Raw genomic sequence first — 23,109 nt, 5'->3', positions numbered from 1 at the left:
GTGTGGATAAAATTTATAACTATTTTACATGTGACAGCATGGGGAAAAAAAATTAAAACAGCATTAAAACTCACATATAAAATACTTTTTATTTCCCCTAGAGTAGAAATAAGACTAATGCCACTAAGGAAAGTCTGCCATACTTGGGTACCACCACAAAATACACATTATTTCCAGTAATGATCTATAAATCAAGGTTGACTGGAAAACAACTTTACACAGCTACATGAAGCAGCTGGTCCTTCAGAATCCCCAGTGTGAAATGTTTAAGACTTTACACGTCAACATCAACATTTTTATCTGGAAACATGCCAGAAGCCAACGAAGAAATTTTAGCATTAGTGAGATATGTTTCAAACAGCCCATTACAGTAATAATCGGGTTCCTTATTTTGCATTAGTGCTGTACTTCTATACCTGCTTGACTTCAAAGGAGAAAATTTTCCCCCAAATGAAGACCGCTGAAAAGAAGATTGAAAGAGAGCATAAAGTGGGTAAAATCTCTCAAGTGCTTGGTGTTTATGAAAATTAAAATAATAGAAGCTTAGCTGGAATGCATAGATCAGAAAAGGTGCCACCAAATCCAGCAGGACCCCTGAACAGTTAATAAGCAGTCAGAGGAGCTATTACAATCAAGAAGTTTTTCTTTAAAAACTGAAGTCTTGCCCACATGAAGAAAGCAAAAAGGAACTTTGGCAAAAGAAATGTAGGGACTTAATAAAAGATGCCAAAAAACAAAAACAAAACAAAACAAAACCCTTTGAGGTAGACAAAACTAAATAGGCCCTGAGATGGCAAATGCAGTTCGACGTAAGGAGATGCAAAGTGACACGTGTTATTCTAAGAACTCAGATGTTGCTTATACATTAATAGGATCCAAACTGGAAGCCCTGGTGTACAGTTAAACAAAAATGTCAACACAATGTGCTATAAAAAGGGAAAAATCTGTGTTTGGAATCATCTGGAATGGAATTAAAAATAAAACTGCCAATCCTAATGCTTTTATATACAACTTTTGGAATACTGTATACATTTCTGATTACCACACTTCAAAAAGTATATTGCAGGAGTAGACAAAAGGGGAAATATAATGATGAGAGGAATGGAGGTGTTCCTCCACCAGGAACAACTATAATGTTTGGAACTTTTTTGCTTAAAGTGAGGATTAGTAAGGAAAGACATAAGAGAGGTATATAAAATTCCACAGTCTGGACATTATGGATACAGATAAGGGTGTCCCCCCTCCCCGCCCTACAATGTTAAAACCTGGGATTATGCACTGTAGAGAGATTCAGAATCAATAAAAGAACTTCCTTACACATATTGTTCCCATCAGATCTGATGACAGCCACCAATTTAGATTGATTTAAAGGGGAACTGGGCAAATTCATACAGGATTAGATGTCAGGACCTACTTGTTCTGATGGCTATATATCCACTTCCCTAAATCATAGCCAGAATGCCTTAAATATTTGCTACAGAATGGGGTTGGGGGAGAGTGGGAAATTTATTATGGTTATAGAACAAAAGGGAAAAAAAACACCATAGCGAAACATAACATAACCATTAGCAACTACAGCTCATAGAAGGGCTGGGTTTAGACACAGTGTAACAAAATCAAGCAACACTTAAGGACACAGAATTGTTGTTGTCTAATAAGTAATGGAAGTAAAATAAATCAGAATGGTCTGGGAATTTAGAAAAGAGAAGAAAAATCAACTGCACATAAGAGTCCCTGTAAAACTGGCAGTATAATCATATCTGCATCTCAGGGACACTATTGTTTAGCAAAGGGTTCCTATATTTCCCTTCCAACATTGCTGTGGGGAGAGTGTTAAAACCGGCCAAGGATATGGCTCTTCTAAATTTCAGTGATCCTGTCCAGGTAACCGGTTGATTTAAAATTTGGAAACCGGTTGTTAATAAATACATCATGGGGACAAGCTGTATAATCCAATTGGCCTTCTACATCTAGAATCCTTTGTTTCAAAATTAAGTTGGTCTGCTCTAACCTCAATGGCAGGCAGAGCAATACTGGAAGAGAGCCCTCTGAGATCATCTGGTTGGCCACCATGTGATGGTTCAATAGGCTCGCGGGCTGATCCAGCAGGGCTCTTTTTGTGTTCCAGGTCCCACAGCAATCAGTGGGGCTTTCTTCTGAAGTAACTAAAGATTGCGCTGTCTTCAAATGCAGCCATTTATAACATATTGCGGCCATCTAGCTTGGATATTAGAACATTACAAACATATTTCTGATTAATTGGAGTTTACTTAAAGGACAAGAATAGTACACCACCTCCCTCAAAAGATTTAAAACAGAACTTCTGACTGTAAATATAACTTCCTGGGAGGAACCTATTCCTCTTAGCAGTAGTTAAACCCAGTGCTATCTTCTTTTCCTTCTCTTTCCTTCCTGCTTTCCTTCCCTTAGTGTGCTTAAGCTAGTAATGTAACTTGATTACGGAACTAAAGCTAGCAGAAGGTAAGACACTTTAAGAGTTCATTGTTTCCTCACTTCTGCTCTGCATTACGTATTAACTTTCTGTATCTCTCGAAGTCATCTCACTAATGTTACAATACATAAACAAAACTACCATTTTCAAGAGACTTCCTTTCTTCCTATGGAAGGGGGAAAATATTGTCCTTCTGATTCAGCCATATTTTACCGTCTCATACAAACACATAAGGCCACAATTTATGTAAGGCTCAAGGTAAACCTAAAACAAACACAGATGTCCAAATATACATTGCTTTCCCCCCCTCTCCGATTAGTCCAATTGACTCCAGGGTAAGCAATTAACTTCAAAGGGACTACTGTAGAATACGTGATTTGAGGACTGCCATTCATAGATGGTTTAACAGAAACATTTGTAAAAACAAAAAATGAACTTTTCATCAAACCTATCCTTAAGATTGTTTTTTCAAGATAAGAGTACCCATTTCTTATCCAAGGGAGCTTTCCATAAGCCAAGGAGTCAGATTTGAAGGCCTCTTCCCTCATGTCCCCAGACAGGAGACAGAGAATGTCACACACTAAAATAAGAGGAAGGCTATGGAAGTAATGTAACTATTTTAAATATTGTTCTTCTGATGCTTTATATAAGGGACTGCAAAGCTTATCAGCCTTTCAAGTAAAGCTCCAGTCATTTCAAACAACAGACCTCCTTCAAATCACCAACAACTGTCCATGTTACCTTGATGTGTCGCCCAGCATAACCAAAGCATACAGAAGGTCCTTCTACATGGAACCTTGCTCATTCAGAAACAGCCAGGCCCTGACTAGTAGGAACAATCTAGATGGGACAATCATTGCTACTGTCTGCATACCTTAGCTTATATTCTTTTTAAAGTGATATTTGGGTGAAGATAACTGATAATGGACCTTAACACAATTTGCCCCAGTGACTAAAATAAGCAAGGTCTGCATGGGCACTGAGGGGTGTGTGTCCCTTTTGGAGATATGCCCACTTGGGTTTCAAATGTAGCACCAGCTGTCATCCCAGGAAAGGGATGATGGAATGGCTCCTGTCATTCAGGAGACCTTTGCAGCTTTCAGAGATACTGCTCTGTGAGAAGTTATTTGTGAGGTTGGGCTGTAGGGAGCAGACAGGAGCATTGCTGCTGTACCATCATGCATACCCACCCAGCCATGCACAACATCTCTGCCTTTCAACATTATAGATAGAAGCGGCAGTGGAGTGTCCCAGATTTATGGTACTGGAAGACTTCAACATGCCTTCCCTGAGTGTGGTGTCTGTAGTTGCTCAGAAGATCATGGGCAATGAACCTAATCCAGATTGTCAAAAGCACAATACATTGGAGGAAGACCAGGAGCAAATACATGACTGAGCACATATAAGAGCCTGTATACAGGTGAAACTTGAAAAATTAGAATATCGTGCAAATGTTCATTTATGTCAGTAAGGCAACTCAAAAGGTGAAACCAATGTATGAGATAGACGCATTACATGCAAAGTGAGATATGTCAAGCCTTACTTTGGTATAATTGTGATGATTATGGCGTACAGCTTATGAAAACCCCAAATTCACAATCTCAGAAAATTAGAATATTACATGACATCAATAACACAAGGATTGGAAATAGAACAATATCGGACCTCTGCAAAGTATAAGCATGCATATGTACTCAGTACTTGGGCCCTTTTGCAGCAATGACTGCCGCAATGCGGCGTGGCATGGATGCTATCAGCCTGTGGCACTGCTGAGGTGTTATGGAAGACCAGGATGCTTCAATAGCGGCCTTCAGCTCCGCTGCATTGTTCGGTCTCATGTCCCTCATCTTTCTCTTGGCAATGCCCCATAGATTCTCTATGGAGTTCAGGTCAGGTGAGTTTGCTGGCCAATCAAGCACAGTAATCCCATGGTCATTGAACCAGGTTTTGGTACTTTTGGCAGTGTGGGCAGGTGCCAAGTCCTGCTGGAAAATGAAGTCAGCATCCCCATAAAGCTCGTCTGCGGAAGGAAGCATGAAGTGCTCCAAAATCTCCTGGTAGATGGCTGCGTTGACCCTGGACTTAATGAAGCACAGTGGACCAACACCAGCAGATGACATGGCTCCCCAAATCAACACAGACTGTGGAAACTTCACACTGGACTTCAAGCATCGTGCATTGTGTGCCTCTCCATTCTTCCTCCAGACTCTGGGTCCTTAGTTCCCAAATGAGATGCAAAAGTTGCTCTCATCAGAAAAGAGGACTTTGGACCACTGGGCAACAGACCAGTTCTTTTTTTCTGTAGCCCAGGTAAGACGCTTCTGACGTTGTTTGTTGTTCAGGAGCGGCTTGACAAGGGGAATATGACATTTGAAGCCCATGTCCAGGATCCGTCTGTGTCTGGTGGCTCTTGATGCACTAATTCCAGCCTCAGTCCACTCCTTGTGAAAGTCCCCAACACTTTTGAATGGCCTTTTCCTGACAATCTTCTCCAGGCTGCGGTCATCCCTGCTGCTTGTGCACCTTTTTCTACCACACTTTTCCCTTCCACATAACCTTCTATTGATGTGCTTCGATACAGCACTTTGGGAACATCCAACTTCTTTTGCAATTACCTTTTGGGGCTTTCCCTCCTTATGGAGGGTGTCAATGATGGTTTTCTGCACAACTGTCAGGTCAGCAGTCTTTCCCATACTTGTGATTCCTACTGAACCAGCCTGAGAGACCATTTAAAGGCTCAGGAACCCTTTGCAGGTGTTATGGATTCATTAGCTGATTAGAGTGGGACACTTTGAGCCTAGAATATTGAACCTTTTCACACTATTCTAATTTTCTGAGATTGTGAATTTGGGGTTTTCATAAGCTGTACACCATAATCATCACAATTATACCAAAGTAAGGCTTGACATATCTCGCTTTGCATGTAATGCGTCTATCTCATATATTGGTTTCACCTTTTGAGTTGCCTTACTGACATAAATGAACATTTGCACGATATTCTAATTTTTCAAGTTTCACCTGTACATGCTCTTGATGTTAACTATTTTTCTGATCTTATTTCATCTGTGGATTGCTAGCCATTGTTTAGGGGGACCCAGCCCCTATTAGAGAGGGATGGACTGGAGGGACAATTAACAATTAATTAATTAATAATTAGTTATGGTGAGGATTATTCTGGGCCTCTGATGGATAAAACTGTTTGAATTTGTTCTAACTCTGGTTGTGCAGGTCCTGTTGGGATGACTGAGGTGAGGCTGGTTTGGTTTTCTCGGAAGAGTTCAAGCTGTGACTCTTGAGAAACTGGAAAGAATTCTTGGAGCTGTGACCATGGCTGCCTTTGTATTAGGATATGGCATGTGCTTGGGTCCAAGTAGTGGTGAAGCTATCTTTGAGTAAGGAGGTGGTTACACCTGCCCTTTATTTGCTGGTGGTCTGTTCTCCATAAGGGTTCTCAAGGAACCCTTGCTGGACCCAACCATTTTGGACAATTTTTGTCTGATTTCCAATGTTATGGTTGGGGAGAAAGTTGTAAAGAAGTTGTTCAGGGTACAGCTTCAGGGTCATGAAGGAAGCAGATTATCTGCATGCCTTTCAGTCAGGTTTCAGACGTGGGTATGGTATTGAGATGGCATTGATTATACTTCTTGCTGGCCTATGACGGGACAGGGATTGAGGGGGGATGCAGTCATCCTGGTCTATCATAGTATCCTCCTGGAGAGGGATTGGGAGTGGGAGGTGTTGCAGTGGTTCTCCTTCTTCCTTCAGGGCTGGTTCCAGTTGGTGATCATAGTATGGAAAGATGTAGGCCTTTATTTGAGGGCTGCCATGGGATTCAATGCTCTCCCCTATGTTGGTCAGCACAAGTACTTTGGCAAAATCAATTAACTGTTTTGACAGTAAACTGCATTTAGGATGGGGAACTCATTTTTTTGTAGAATACGGAACTAATCCAATTTTAAGTCCCACCCAGTATTGTCTGCACTCTGTTATGTGTGTGTGTGAGAGAGAACATACAAGATGGCAGTCCAGCAGTTCATTTGAAGCGGTGGGGCTTTGACTGCACTGCCATGACCTCCATCTTACCCATTTTGACACAACAATACCCTGACCCCCAGCAGATGCTGCTGATGTCTCTGAAGTCTGAATGCTGGTTAGATATTTAGGTTTGGAAATTACATACATAAACTGGGCTCATGCAACATGCTTAATCATATATGTTAAAGACCCAGCAGCTTCATTCACTCACTATGTAAAACTTGCTGAGTTTAATCTTGGTGAATCTTGTTGTCGCTTAGTGTATTGTGTGAACCCAGTTTTGTTGATTCCTGGTTAAATATATTGTGCAAACTCAGCCACAGAATTTTGTGTATGTACAATTCTCAATGAAGCCCATGCATGAAGTACTTCCAAAAATGCTTTACTCTGATGAGTAATATCAACCTTAAGGAAATATGCCAACCTGGAACAGTTATCTTCCCTACTGTTGGATGTTCCATCTCCATCATAAGTCCATTGTGCAGAACCTAAAACATAATAATAAATAAAAATAACATAATGAGGATGATTTTAAAAACATTTTAGAGCCAATGATATAGAAAACAATAATTACAAATATGAAGAATAATTCAATCTCAGTAAACAAATAGGAAAGAATGCATTTATGGAGAGCAATTAGTTTTCCAATACTTTGAAGATGTATTACTTGATTCATCCAGTATGTCCATGCTTCCAGGATATTAATAATGTAGCTCTAAACAACTGAAAAGTAGAGGGCCAGTTTGGTGCAGTAGTTAAGGCACCAGACTACAAACTGGGAGTCTGTAAGTTCTAGTCCCGCCTTAGGCACGAAGCCAGCTGGGTGACCTTGGGCCAGTCAATGGCACCACTTCCAAAATCTTGTCCAGAAAACTGCAGGGACTTGTCCAGGCAGTCACCATGAGTCAAGACTGACTCGAAGGCACGCACACACACACACTCTCTCTCTCTCACATACACACCAATTGAAGAATTCTGAAGTGTTACATACGTAAGCAGTTTTCCTCTTAGTTTTGTATAGCATCAATTGAATTTAACAAATATGAATCCTGTATTTAGTTTACCTGAAAAAACCCTGAACCTGTTTTCTGTTGCTATAATTCTTTTTAATTGTTTACATGGAACTTTCTTTTAAATGCCTTCTATTGGGCAAGAAAACATACCCAAGAAATTAGGTCTATAAAAATTAATAACCAGGCCAAAGAGAAAGCAACAGATATTTTTATTACTGTTGTATTGGTGGATTGTTATATTTCAGTGAAATATAATGGTTACAGGATTCTGGAAGGAAAGCATTACATATTTCTCAACAAGTTATTTCAAGCATTTTTACTGAGAACATAAAATTGACTTAGCAGAAGTATAGTTTAGAGAAAGTGGGTGACTCTAACAAGACAGACCACAAGTTATTTGTTATTTCCCCAAAACTCACATATTTAACCTGGTGGGCAAGATTCAAACAGCCACATGCATATCTGTGTTTTCCCAATTCGTGGCTTCTCTGAACATCTGATTTGCATTCCTGCTTCAATGCCAAACTGGACTGGGGTTGATCTTTAATAAAATTAAAAAATGGCAATTTTTGGTGCCATGTAGAAACACTTCCCCCCTTTAGATCCTGTCCATATTGTAAATAATGTTATAAATAATTCAACTGACTAGCATATGTTCCAGATATACACGGGGCAGATGTAAATCTTTTTTATTTAAAAGCAAAAGGAGATGAGACAATGGCTGGCCTCTTCAATAACATTGCTACAGCAAATTAGAAAAAATTCAGGCTCTGCAATGATCCAGATTTGAAGGAGAAAAGGCAATCCGGAGCTTGCTTGGATGCATACATTGCATGTGCTTCCATTTCTTTAGAGACTTTGTATCTTTTCTTAGGCTCATGTGTGCCAAATCCTTCAGATCTGGAACACTACATCCCTATAAAATTATATAATAATACAATGAACTCTGCATATGCACTCCTTTTTCACTAAGAACCATTTCAGCAATCTCTCTAGTTCCATATTAAAATATGAAACAGCTGTCAGACAGATGTTCCACTGCATCAAAAGTACACATATTCTAGTGAGTGCTAGATAAATATGTTTTTTTTGGTTTATTATTACCTGTAGCTGAGATAAAACTGTGATTTTCATCAAGCCAACTTCTGAATTAAAAAATCTAATGTCTGTACAGCCAGCTCCCCATAATGCTGTACTCAGATGGAATATTTTCTCACTTTATTCTGAAATTTTCAGTGCTGACATTAATGTTCTCCTTTTCTCTTCTTGTCTACTACTGCATACTTTACTTTTATTTGCCTAAAATGTATGGAATTTGAAGAATTAATAGATCATTGACTGTAGCAGTATAGAAATACTAGCAATTAATTAAGTTATTTTAAACATTACAATCATGAAATCACTCTTTTTCCACCTAGGATTTCAAACTACTTAAAAATAAACTCATCTCATTGGATGACTGATTTTCCTGCCAAACTACAGGAAAAGTCCTCGACTTATGACCACAGTCTAGACCAGAACTTCCATTGCTAAGTGATGCCATTGTTAAGTGAGTCACGCCCGATTTTACAAACTTTTTGCGGTGGTCGTTAAGCGAATCCAGCTTCCATTGACTTTGCTTGTTGGAAGCCCCCTGGGAAGGTCACAAATGGTGATCATGTGACCTTGGGATGCTGCAACCGTTGTAAATACATGCTGGTTGCCCAAATTTTGATCATGTGACCGCGGGAATGCTGTGATGGTCATAAGCACAAGGACCAGTTGTAAGACACTTTTTTCAGCGCCATCATAACTTTGAACAGTCGTTAAATGAATGGTTGTAAGTCAAGGACTACCTCTATTGGGTGATATTTCTTCTATTCCTTCTCAAAAAATAAATTAAGTATGAAAGAAATAATGTGAAATAGCATCTCATCTATTGCTGCACTTGACTACTTTAGCTAATCATGCACTACTTCCATGCAATTGCTTCTAGATGAGCTGGCAAGACATTTTCAGTTACATATCAGTCTATATAAATTATTCCCAAAAGGAAACAATTTCCAGTCAAGTTAGTTTAATTTCGTTTTTAAGTATTTCTTCCATAGCAGTGTTGAAATATCATTTTTATGTGGTCTATTTCTATAGTGCCTGAGCAACATTTGGAAATGAGCAAGGATAAAAAGTATGTCTGAAAATAAAACAACAGCTGTGTAATAAAACATAGAAGTTTTTTTTAACAAACAACCACTTTAACTCTTCATTTCAGCCGCAAGTGTCTGGTAGTAGAAACAATGACACTATACATATCGTTATGTGAATTATGTAATTTGTGTCATGTTATTATGTGAATGCCTTTTGGACAATAGCATTATGATGTTATCATTGTTCGCCACCCAGAGTTCCCTTTGATAAATGAGTGGCTACATAGATTTGTTTAAATACATAAATAAGACAGATGCATGACATCACTTGCCCTCTTGCTTGTGCCCATGCTTTCAGCGACACACAAATATTCAAAATCCAAGAAGGAACAGCTTATACACCTTTCAAGAAAAGAGGCATTTTAAAAATTATTACTATTACTCAATCCACTCATCCCAATTACTCTGTTATGCAAACTTTTTTTACAATTTGTGTTCTGACTTTTTATACCACTTTCTTCCAAGGTGCTCATGTGGTATACATGGCTCTTTTTGCATTCATATTTGTCTTTAAAGCAATCTGGAAGGTAGGTAAGGCCGAGAACATTTGGCTGAAGTTAGCCTTTATGAGTGAGATGAAGTCTGGGCCCTCTTTTTCAATTTGTTTTTATCCTGCCTTTAATATTTTTATAAATAACTCAAGGCAGCAAACATACCTCATATTCCTTCCTCCTCCTATTTTCCCCACAACAACAATCCTGTGAGGTGATTTGGGGTGAGAGAAAGCGACTGGCTCAAAGTCACCCAGCCAGCTTTCATGCCTAAGGCAGGACTAGAATTCACAGTCTCCTGCTTTCTAGGCTGGAGCTTTCACCACTAGACCAAACTGGTTCTCTTTAGCCATGGTCAAGGCTACAACTGTATGCCACACTAATTTGAACGAAAGGAAGTGTTTGTTTGGAGACTACAATACGTTGGCAATATATATCTGAATAATGCAGGAATCTTTTGTATCTTTCATGACTTCTTTTAATACATTCACAGTAGCCCTAATATATTAAGTACAGGACTCTGGGTCATGTTGGATTTCAGATACAAAACTGTAGCAGAATTGCAGACAACTGATGCAGAGGAAAGATGCTGTTAAGGCAGAGTTCGCAATCTGATGCCCTGTCAGTCTTGAAGTCTATAAGTCACCCAAATGAACTCTGAGGGATGCAGAGCTAGCTGCCACCCCATTTCCTGCTTTTTGTACTGCATAGTGACCATCCAAGTATGTTTCAAATCTAAAAAAAAAAAAAGTCTAATATATTTATGACCCTTCCCAAGAGACACTATATGCTCTCTTGGTTTCTGGGCTTCTTCCCCAAGCAAAGAGGTCAGTAATTAATTTATAGCAAACAATACTTTTTCTAGTGTTTATCTGCAATCTACTCTATACAATATTTATTTCTGTCAGCCTCACCTTTTATTTAGGTAAAGCACAAAGAGAAAACTTACATGTTTTACCATTCATTTTATCAACTGTTTCATCATGACAAAGTTAAGGACTGTATGGTTAAAATAGGACTACATTTGGTATTAGGACTGGAGGAGGCCCACTATATTTCTAAGTTATTATTTTCTTTGTTTTTACAAAATCAATTTTTTTCCAAAACAGCTATCAGAAAAGAATTAATCTGTGTATTACACTAGTGTATGATTGCGAGGTAATGTTCTTTCACTTGGGATTGCTCATTTTAAAGTCCTGATACAGACATATTTCTATGCAGGTTGATATATCTCTTACAGATACACTTGGATCAATGATGAATTGTAGTCTGTTGTTTGGTTTATAGCACCCCTCTGGAACTCCTTAACTCAAAAGCATCTTTTCCTGGGCTCAACCCTGTGGGTGCAGAGGGAGGCATAAGAAATGATGCAGCTGCTTTAATCTGCATGAAGAGAATTTCAAAAGCACCCCTAATGCATGCAGGCAGTGATCCTGTTGATCCATTGGATCCATTTAATCCAATATTGTCTACTCTATTGGTAACAGTGTTCAATAGCCTTGGGCAAAAGTCTTGCTCAGCAAAAGCTAATTGATTCTTTTACCTGAAAATTCCACAAAATGGATATAGGACTTTCTGCATATACAGACTGTATTCTCCATGTACCCTGATAATTACAAAATTTTGGGTTTACAATAGATTTTCCATTATTGTTCAAAGATGAGCAGACAAAATCTCATTTCAGCAGTGGCTACCCTCCTAGATGTTTGTTCATTTTTGATAATTAGTCCATTTATGCATTTGGTCAAAGAATGTTATTCTCATTTAAATATTATTGTTCTGAAAACACTTCCATACTAAGCTACAACAACAAAAGCCTAAAGTCTTTCCCCTTTGCATAGAATAAGCCTGGCTGGAAACCTGTTACTGTAATTTTCTCTTTTGTATGTATGTTGCAAGTACATTTTCAGTAAACAGGCCATCCTTCAAAGTAATACAAATCTCAATAGTCAAAAACTCTTGAACATGTATCAACTTAATGCCTAACCTAATAAACAAATAAAAGAACCAAAAGCAATAGGATGATATTATTAGTATTCATATTTCACTGAATTTTGCAGTCCATAGAGCCTTCACTTATTTTGCCATGCAAAATGTGTATGATCATGCTGCATATCGTAATACGTTTCCATGAGGCCTTCTTTAAGTACTCCATATATCTCTACCTGCCAAGTTAAGTGTGGTTTGTTTCTATATAATTTATAGTTGCCCTGAAGCTTGTTTATCAGTTTAAGAAACCCATTATGTATAAGTGCAGAAGGGAAGTCTAAAGAAACCTAAGGCAGGCAGTATTCAGTGATCACAGGCTGTAACTTTCAGGCAACATCAGATTTTATGAACTGTTATATACCTGAAAAGTTACACCAGAAAGTCTGCAGACCAACTGAGGAGATTCCCTTTATTTCACTTATATGTGGCACAATACATAGCTTTACGCACACTTAGGTATATTCACTGTAATAAGTGCCTTTTGACCATAGCCATTCCTCCTACTTACTTGCTCCTCTCTGTTGTTCCAGCCCCAATGCTTTGACTAAACAGATCAGCCCTGTCTTCTTCAACTTATATTGTATTTTGTTTTCATTTATCTAAAGCAGCAGTATAACATTCTTTCATAACTATAATTCAGTTACTGAATCCTCATTCTGCAATGAACCTCTGGTTCTTTGAGTTTTACTGTACAATAACAACAATAACTGTTGCATTTGTATCTCACCTTCTTTCGGAGACTTCAAGGCAATTGAAAGTTTTATCCTCACAACAACCTTGTAAGATAGACTGAATGATGGATCAGAGTCACACAGTGAGCCTTGTGGCTGAGCAGCGAATTGAACTTGAGCCTTGTTGGTCCAAATCTAGCACCTTCATCTCATACCACCATGGCTCCATTTACTACACCCCTTCATATCCTTGCAAACTCTCCTTGCAAACCCTCCTTTCTTCTAACTATGTTCATACACCAATTTATATATTGCTTTTTGTTCTGTAAACTTCCTACCTCTCTCTTTTTCATGATTGTATCATCACTATCCAACTGCACTTTCTTTCCTCTTGGCCATTCATTCTTCCTTCAGCTATTTGTTTTGCTATAGGATTTTCATTCATTCTATTTATATCATCAAACCACCACAATGTACTGCTTTAATATTGGCCACTCACTTTCAAATTGAAGCTGTGCTACTTCAACACCTATTTATTCTTGACCCTCTCTCTTTTTATTTAATTACATAATCTTCCTTCATCATTCCACTGGGTTACCTTTTTCATAATTCCTTCTACATCCTTGTGTGACCCTTTGTAACATAATTCTTTTCATTCTGTTCCAAGTAGCTTCCACATCTACTTTCCTTGCATTTCCTTACTATTTATTTATCTATCTATCTATCTATCTATCTATCTATCTATCTATCTATCTATCTATCTATCTATCTATTTATTTATTTGATTTATATGGCTGTCATTTTTATGAAACAGTGCTAAGGGTGGCTCACAACAATAATAAAAACCAAAACATAGTAAAACCAAAACCTGGCGCCTCAACTAGCATTTTCAGATCTATCCAACAGCACAGTCCTGGGGCTCCAATTTTACCCTATTCCAACGCTTGGGGGGAAAACCATTAAATACGTTGGAAGATTAATCTCTCTTCCAATAAATTAACATATAGAATTCTTACTTTCTCTTCCTGATTCTAATTTCACTTTCTTTGGTTCCAAGTCCCTTTTTTGATCCTATTGAAAAAAAATTCAGGACCCCTCATCAACCTTGTATCTTTTACTGATTCTCTCCAACTTTCATCATAAACAGTCAAATCAAATCAATAATGCATTCAGATTCATATTACTTCTTGCCTTGCATATGAATTAATTAAACTTCATATTCAAAATAAACACACTTTTTTCCTAGCATTCCCATTCATTCTTGGTTTCTGAATGGTCCAATAGCTTTTTCTGTACACTCTCTCTTCTCATTTTTACTGAGGTACATATGTTACCTAAAAATATTTTTTCCCGCTTGATTGTATTATTTCAGAATCTTGAACTATTTCCCCCAAACTCAACTGGCTGGTTTGTTCCTTATCACAATAACTGGACAGTAACATGCAACCATCACTAGACTATGGACTTCTATTTCCATACACACCCACAACAACTTTGATGACATAAATTCATACTTTCTTAAATACATTTTAGCCCTTTTGTTTGTAATTAAACCTATAGCTTCACTTCCCTGCATGTATTCATCAACTCCACTCCAAAAGAACAGATCTATTAAGTTCTATCCTTTCTCTTACTTTCATAGCCATACAATTTATCTGCAGGAGGTTCTCAGTTAATGACCATCAACTCCATTGCTAAGTGACGTGGTGGTACAGCACAATATCATGTGACTACACTGACTTACAGTGGCAGTTGTGGCAATTCCAGTTGCCATTGTTAGGTGAATCCTGTGCAGTCACAATGTCCCATGGTCACATGATCGCCATATGCGACCTCCTGTTGGGTTCCTCATTGACTTTGCTTGTCAGAAGCAGGCAGTGAAGATTGTAAATGGTGATCACTTGACCATGGGATGATGTGGCTGACGTAATTGTGAACCAGTTGCCAAGAGCCCGAATCATGATCACGAGGATGCTGTGACAACTGCAAGTATGAGGAATGGTCATAAATCCCCCTTGTTCAGTGCTGTCCTAACTTCAGTCACTGAACAAGTGGTCATTCAACGAGGGCTATCTGTATTTTTTCTTTCTTTCATTTATTAACCTATGGTCTTTACAATTTACACCTCTTACATTCAAGTCAGAATCTTTTATATGCCATGGTCATCAACAAATAGGCTCATGAATACTGACCTCCACTACCCATCATACTTTGGGTCAACTGAGATTTTTGCATAATGGTTTTTAGTAAGGTAAAGAATATTTAAACTAAATTAACCTTCATAATTGTACTCCTGCCACCTGCAGCAATAAGGACAGTACTGATCAGTTTTGTCACATTTCAGCCAGTATGGCACAAATACAACCTACCCAACCACATGTATTTTATTCTGTACAAACTACTATTTGTCATCTACAGATTGTCTTGCAAGCCAACATACAATTACCCATTTCTTGCCAATGAGAAAATATATGCAGTGTACTGAGCATGCAAACCATTTAAAATAATGAATTCTTAGTATTTAGGAACAAAAGCAGAAGACAGATGGCATTTTTTGAGAGAACTGTAGCTTCCCCAAGAAATATGGCTTTTCAATACTTCGGTTACTAATATGCCTGTGCTACTCCTTAGTTTCAAAGGCAAAAGGTGTTTCAGAGCATGCAGGGATGTTCACAATGACCTAGCACCTGTCTCTAGCTCCTTAAAGCAGCTACACTTATTTATTTTTTTTGGAGATTGCACAACTGTCTTCCATAGCTGCAGCATGATCCAGGGAAAAGGTGTTTGGTGTAAGGAACAGCAGATAGACTCTGTGTGCAACTACACACACATTTTCTCTTCAAATCTGAAGCACTGCACAGTCCAGTGATGTAGATATTAATAAGAACATATTGGGAAAATTCAAACATAACACCAATCCACCTTTCATTGTTATATGTTCAGTAGTTGGACATGCACGAGGATATGGGCTTGTAATCTCGTCTTGTGAAGCAAAATAAAATTTGGCAGAAGAACCTGAAAATCTAGGTTGAGACATTAGGCCTTTAAGAAAACAAATTTGAAAAAGAATAAAACATATTTATTTCTGTTAGAAGATGGAGATATATATATATATTTGGTCTACTTATATTTTGTAAGGATGAACTCAAAGGTCTTAAGTCTTTATTAGTTATATGAACATGGAAGTTTGGCACTTATTGAATTTAGCCATTTGGACAGCATTCATCTTTTCTAGATCAATCATCTGAAAAAAAGTTATCAAAAAAAAGTACACTATTGAAAGCAGCATGCTAATGGTAGTTATATTTTAGAATAGAACTGCAGTAATAAAAAACCTGAAATCTGCTCAAAGAACAAAATGCATTAAAATAATTTGTATTTTAAAAAAAGTTCTTGAGAAATTTACATTAGCAGGTAAAAAACCTAGAGGAAGTTGGACTTAAAGTCTCAGTATATTACAGTTTATTATGAATGTAACTAATTATTCATTTTATTACTTTCTGGTAGAAACAACACATTTTTATTCTCATGTTTTTTAGCTTGAAAAGTCTATAACAGTCTTTGAGGCAAGTCTTTGAGTTTTTATTAATAATCACTGAACAGGCTAACTTTGTTGAAAACTGTTGTCATTTCATTTTGAAAGCATTACATTTAGTCTTAAAAGTAGTACTTGAATCCCATCACTTCACTTCTAAATACTGTGAATACTAAACTGTTTGCATATTCAACACTTGTAGCTGTATGCTGTTGATGAAGCCATTTAATTAATTTAAATTTCTTAAAATCTGAATTAACATGGAAATACAGCAATTCTGAAGGATCCTTTATTTGCTCACGAATATTTATATGATGATGACAATGATGATGGTAGCCACAATAATTCATACTTAAAATAAAGTGAATGAAATCACTACATGCATACAATTAGTTCCAACTTCATCCATATACTTTGCCATTCTGAAAGCAGCTCATGAAATCAGAAAAATATTGCAACAGTATATAATAGAAAGAACCTGAATAAAATGAAGTCAATAAATACATTTCTCTATTTATGTATTCATTCATTGTGGTGTAATGTTTTTAGTGTGGTATGGCTGCTGTTGTGCTGGTGAGAGTCAGCAAATGGAGAGAGAAAAAGGAGAGAAGAAACTCAATTGTAGCCTTGAAGTGCAGCTGTGCTGTCACCCAGGCTGATGAACTGACCTGGCTACAGGCCAGGGCTGTTGTGAGAGATGTAGAGACCGCAGTCCTATTGGCCCAGCCTTGCATATAGGTGTTGGGGACTAGAGCCCTGCAGGGACACTCACCTCCTCAGTTGCTAAGGGAAATGCTGCCGGTCTGGCCCAAAATTGGAAAGGGAGAGAAGGAGAGGAGAGAAAAAGACTATAAAACAGAGTGGCTGGAGAGAAAGGTTGGAGAATAAAGTCAGTTCCAGATCAGAAAGGGAGAAGAAAAGTCCATGGGTGGCTCCCCTGGAGGAAGAGAAGTGAAGTCACAGAGGTGACATCTTCATTCAAGGCCCAAAATGGGAAGGAGGGAGACAGCTGTCATTGGTGAAGCCCTGGTCTTTGGGGAAGGACTGGGCAGAAGACCTTGAGAGAGTTTCTTCCCCCAATGAAGGAGATACAGATGGTTTGGCTGAGCAAACCCAGGAAAAGAATACCATCGGCACTGAGCACACTAGCCATAAATCCAGCACATTCCTTTCCTTTCACTCTCTCTTGATAAACGCAGAAACTGGGGAGGAAGATAGAGTAAAGGGGGAGGAGTTAGAAGTGAAGCAGTTAGCAGGAGAGCTAGAGGGGAAGATTCTCTGGGAGACTTATGAGTAAACCTGACACCAGGTAAAAGCTGAGATTGTGTTGTATATACCTTTTATAAATATATGTTGTAAATAATTTCACTGTATATAGTAAAAAACTGTGAAAGTCTCCACTGTCTTGGTTCTCTGTCAATTGCCACCCTTGCAAACCAAAATACACCTCCAGTTCTAAAAGAACTCAGTCACACTGTGACATTCATTCATTCATTCATTCATTCATTCATTCAATCTTTATTTTATTTTATTTTGACCCCCACTTACTTTTGTCTGGGATTCTTCTATGACTACTTAGACAATTCATGCCTCTCATCACCAAAATCTTGTTTTCCTTCCTTGTTTGGAAAATCAGTTTGGTTATGACCATTTTCATAAAATATTACTAGTTGATAAATATCATTCATTTGTACTAGTTAGATGTTTGCAAAAGGACATGCCTTCCTCTATTTAATGCATAATATAAACATATAGAAATAGGCAGTTAAGTTTATAAGTTTTTAACTTCCAACAGTTGGAAAACATGTGATCTTGAATAACTGAGATTTAATCTAACTATTTCATCATCTCCCATATGGGACCACTCTATAGGAACATTACTGTTGGATCTATATTCATGTCTCACAGCATGATGCATTTTACATCTGAAAGCTCATGTATTTTATTCAACTGTCTTAAACAATTCTCACTACTCTTCCAACCCATTTTTTCCTCAGTAGAAATAAAAAAAATGTATAGGTCCTAAAGCCTGAACTGCTACATTCAACCTTGTTCCTTCTCTACCTAGTATTTTAGGTTCTTGCTGCCTTTTTGTTGTACCTATCTATGGTATAAAACCAAATTTATTAGAAATTGAGGTTACTTTCATAGTTGTACTCCAATAAATCAGGAAATTTATGCTGTGATTTCCTGAAATAGATTGCAAATATTCTTCAGTATAATTTGCAATACTCGACTTTTAATATTTAAGTCTGCTATAAAAGACACACTTTTAGGGTTAAACTTTAAAGCAAAGCAGCAAAAGATACCATAAACAAATAAATAAATACATAATGCCAAAGGAACAGGTAAAATAAATTTCTCTGGGGCATGTCATCTATTCCCTGCTCTTCTATCACTTTGAATGCAACTAGCTTAGCCTTGGATGTAGATCAAATTGCATGCCAGCTCTGAAGCATCTGAAGGGCCTGCCCTGGGAATTATATGACATCCAGCCATTTCTTTCTCTGGGAAGGCTGCATTTAAGGTTTTATAACTGTAGGCAGTGACTAACCTCCTCCAAAGTAACCTCAAAGGGACCAAAGTTTGCTTGTTTGGAGTACCCACTTTGGGGTGACACAAGGGTAATGGAGTGGTATGTGACAGAGTAGAATATTGGAACTGTTCCTGGGTGAAATAGGAGGGTTAAGTTCAACCTTATCTCCTAGTGTGAGATGGAAGTAGCAAGAGTGATGGCTTATACCCAGTATACTTGGTATGCAACATACAGTAGGCACTTCTGGTGGCTTGCTTACTGTGATTCTAGATTGAGGGATTTCCTTATATATTTTTATATTGACCCATCTGTCAGATACACATTTAAGGAAAGGCTGCATCTATTGAACATAGGGTGGTGGTTTGAGTAATAATAGGAAGAGATCAGATGTGGCTGTATTATAAGGAAAGAGAGGTAAGGAATTTAAGAGTTATTAAATTACAATAGCAACACTCTTGTCAGCTCTCATGTCTTGGGGAATCATTCCAGCATCCCAAAGAAGTCATTCTGAAATAAAACAAAGATCCTTCCCAATTTGATTGTGGATAAGCAAGTGGCTGATGTTGTAGTCAGGCTCATGGAGTTGGGTAACTTCTTTTGATCTCTTATGAAGCTAAGAGAACTGAACAAATGACTTAGTTGAAAAACCCATTACACAAAGAGGAACAGAAGAAAGAACGTATCCCTAAGGTTCTAAGACATTTAATGGCTTAAAGATCAATAGCACCATTTTGAAATGATCCAGGAACAGAGGGACAAGCAATGCAACTCAATTAAAATAGATTCAACATGTTGGAAAAGCTTAGCTCTCAACCACTGTGTACTTCTTTTATGACAGCTGAGTGAAAAGGAATGGTTCTACCTCCATAAGATTAGGTTAACTAGGGATATTTTAATAAATGAAATAAGAAAAATAATCCTTGAAAGGAACTCTTTTGTTACCTGGGTTTATTTCTCCACATTATCCACACCGTTCAGTCCTTCCTGCCTCTTCCACCTCTGCCATTTTGAAACAAATAAGCAGAGGTTCAGAACAATTAAGTAGAGTTCAGAAACACAGCAAGGAACTTATGCTACAGCATCGCAATGCTAGGCCTCATACTTCATGAGCCACCAAAGAGGCAATGTAGCAAATGGTGATGTTTATGTGGAAAAGTCCATACAGGTAACAAAAGAGCCAATTTCAAGGCTTATTTTTTATTTCATTTATTAAAACATACCTATCTAAATTAAAGTTATGGAAGTAGAGGCTTTACTTTTCATTCAACTTGTATTTTTTTTAATGCTTTTCACAAACAGTCCCAGATGAAGGCAGATGAAAGTTCTTTGACAACAGTTTGGGTCAGAATAGTTTTAGAACCATAGCTACATTGTCCAGTGATTAGATCCAATACCAGACAGCTCCAAAAATTGGTCATTCATCTTGACAAAGCAAACAATTACACTGGAAACATGCTCTAGGATTGTCATGCTAGGGTGACCAAACATCACAAGGGCATTAAAAATATGTATATATATGTTACAGTCAACACTTGTAATATAAGAAATGAAAGGCTTATCTTGATGCTAAAACAAAACAAAACAACACAAAAATATCCATTACCACTTTTTTGCTCATTTATATTAATATCTCTGATCTGTAGCTACTTAAATGTAAAATACGTATTAATGAGGGAAGATTATCAAAATGAAGCTGCTATTTTGTGAGAAGCCTTTTGGACTTCAGCAACTATCAACAAACTGTTTTTCTAGAGAGACTTGCATTCAGAACACTCTATTTCAGTGATGGCGAACCTATGACACACGTGTCAAAGGTGACATGCCACGTTTTGGGTGACATGCCAGCGTTTACCAACACCCAACAACTATTCTCCCTGTTTGAGTTACCAAAGAAACTGAATTTGTTTTACTTGTATTTCATTTTTGTAATTATTTGATGTTTCTTTATATAATACGTAGTACCACACATGATTGGAATGTATTTTTTTTAAAATAAATGAACATGCCAGCAGAGTCAAGTTAGGCATTTTCTGAATTTATGACACACTGAGCCCAAAAAGTTCGCCATCACTGCGCTGTTTAGTTCTTTTATCATTTTTTCCCCTTATTATTTGGTACTGTAACTGCATCCCAAATCTGAAACAAATACTCTGTGTATGGCAATCAGTGTTCATAAAGTGTCACAAATTGTGTTTGCATGGCAAACTGATGCAGCTTTTTTCCAACAATATGTGGCACAATTATTTGCCAGAATTTTGGGAGAAAATTCTGGACACCTGTCTCCACTCTTTGTAGACTTTTCGATAGGAAAACTATATATTGTATCCTATATATACTGTACACTGTTAATATGCCTGAATGTAATTTTATTCATTTTGATGTTTTATTATATCAAATAAATGAATATTCTGCTTATTTGTACCAATTTACAACTACTTAGTTTGGAAAAATGCTCAAACTCCACAATTTTGCCTACAGACATAAATTTTGAGCGTATAACAGGTTGATTCATGCAGAACCTTGCTGGTTACAATCTTTGCAAATGTGAATATTACAAACTGTTCCAAAAAAGCACTTTGTTGGAACATATTTCTGTCCAAGGTCAATCACCGAACCAGATACCTAACACTTGCTGAAAAACAATGTTATATAAACATAGATAAAATATCACTAATTTCAGTGAGATTAGGACCAAAACCATCATGCCCCACTGCAGTTGCTATATTAGGCTACAATAAACCCCAACCATGGAACAAATAAATGTTTAAAAATTCCTGCATGCAGAATTTGACTTGTCACAAAGCAAATGAATTCAGCATATGTTCACCCTGTTTATTTTATTTATACAAATTAATTCATCATGAGATATAGCCAACAAAATGTCATCAAGAATTCACAGTATAAGGAAGAGCTGAAAATTATTCCAGAAGAAAGGAAGGCAAAATTAATAACACTCACTGCCAACTTGTTGATGGATGATGGCAGGAAGAACTGTAGTATTAGCTTGATAATTCAGATTTTTTTCTCTCCAGGTATTGCCAAATTTCATTTTAATTTTTAAACTCAGTTCTACTATATAAATAATATCCATTTATATACATTTCTGTCAAGTGTTTGCACAAGGTAAAATTTCTTCTCTTAACATGTGATACTTTTCCTGGATTTTAAACCAGCTTTTAAGAAACAAAGCTTCATTGACACATTTAATACAACACTGGGAAATACTGTTCTTACAAAGCAATTTTTAAAGACATTGGAGCAAAGCAAAATGGACCCAACCTGGCAAGAGCATAAATGATTTGGTGAATAATGTAGTTTATATTTTATTTCATTTTTCCCCCTATACAGTCGGAATTCATGTTCATGGCCTTGACTGAAAAGACAAAATTCCAGGCACTCATGTAAAATTGCACTCAAAGATTTATGGAAAAAGAAAAAAAAAAGGAGAATGTTTTATACATAGATTTCTGGTTAAGTGGCAGGAATAAGAGAAACTGCAGTTTAGAAATATTTAATAGCTGTCAGCAACCAGGTAGAGAGGAAATATTTAGTTTGATGCATGAGAGTGTAAGTAAGAGGTAGGATAATAAGTTGGAGTGGGGAAAAAATGAAATGTCAGTAAATGCTTCCCTTTTCCATGATATATTAAGCTTAGTACATTAGTCTCTTGTGGGCACATTTCTGAAAACCTTTTTTGCATTTAGTGTTTAGATGTAAATGAGGGAGAACCAAATTCTGCTCAGAATCCTCACACAGTTAGACAAATATGGGTTGGATTCATTCCATAGATTTCTTCTCTACCCAGGTTTATTTGAACAGTTGGCTGCACCATATTTTAAAGAAATTATGAGACTTTTTGCAGGAAATCCTGTTATAAGAAACTATCAGCCATGGTAGAGGTTTATAGATACATTAAGCTCTTGAGATGGTAGAACAGAATCTTGTTATTACAGTTTTTGAACTTGCGATCACCACCTATAATAATAAAGAGCAGGATCCTTGTATTACAGGATAATGCAAAATGGGATAATAGGCAGACCCATTTTATTGTCCTTCATTCTTGACAGCATCCAATGTTCTGTCGGTAAAATTGGCCAACCAGAAGGATACAGGAATCCCTTTCCTTCCCAAAGCCAATTTAGGCCTCAGCTGTGGAGGAAACCTGTTTTGTAGATTGAACAAGTCACTGAAATGTATCGATGTA

At 37.4% G+C, this 23,109-nt stretch overlaps 1 protein-coding gene across 3 annotated transcripts in view; it reads right to left on the bottom strand.

Annotated features, from left to right (window-relative positions):
• Positions 1-23,109, bottom strand: part of SUGCT (succinyl-CoA:glutarate-CoA transferase) — a 285,135-nt gene that overhangs the window by 37,567 nt on the left and 224,459 nt on the right. For all 3 annotated transcript variants that reach the window (XR_015797729.1, XM_088150004.1, XM_088150005.1), the window contains one exon: positions 6,912-6,975. Coding sequence is in view for 2 of the 3 variants with exons in the window: in XM_088150004.1 (XP_088006130.1) it covers positions 6,912-6,975 (64 nt within the window). In the remaining variant the exon portion in view is untranslated. The remainder of the gene's footprint in view (positions 1-6,911; positions 6,976-23,109) is intronic.

The sequence above is a fragment of the Python bivittatus genome, unplaced genomic scaffold (genome assembly GCF_059951505.1).
Source record: "Python bivittatus isolate LINGU-HERP-01145 unplaced genomic scaffold, Pbiv_v1 ctg000610_np1212, whole genome shotgun sequence".
Classification (NCBI taxonomy): domain Eukaryota; kingdom Metazoa; phylum Chordata; class Lepidosauria; order Squamata; family Pythonidae; genus Python; species Python bivittatus.
This window is presented reverse-complemented; position numbering and strand designations above follow the sequence as displayed.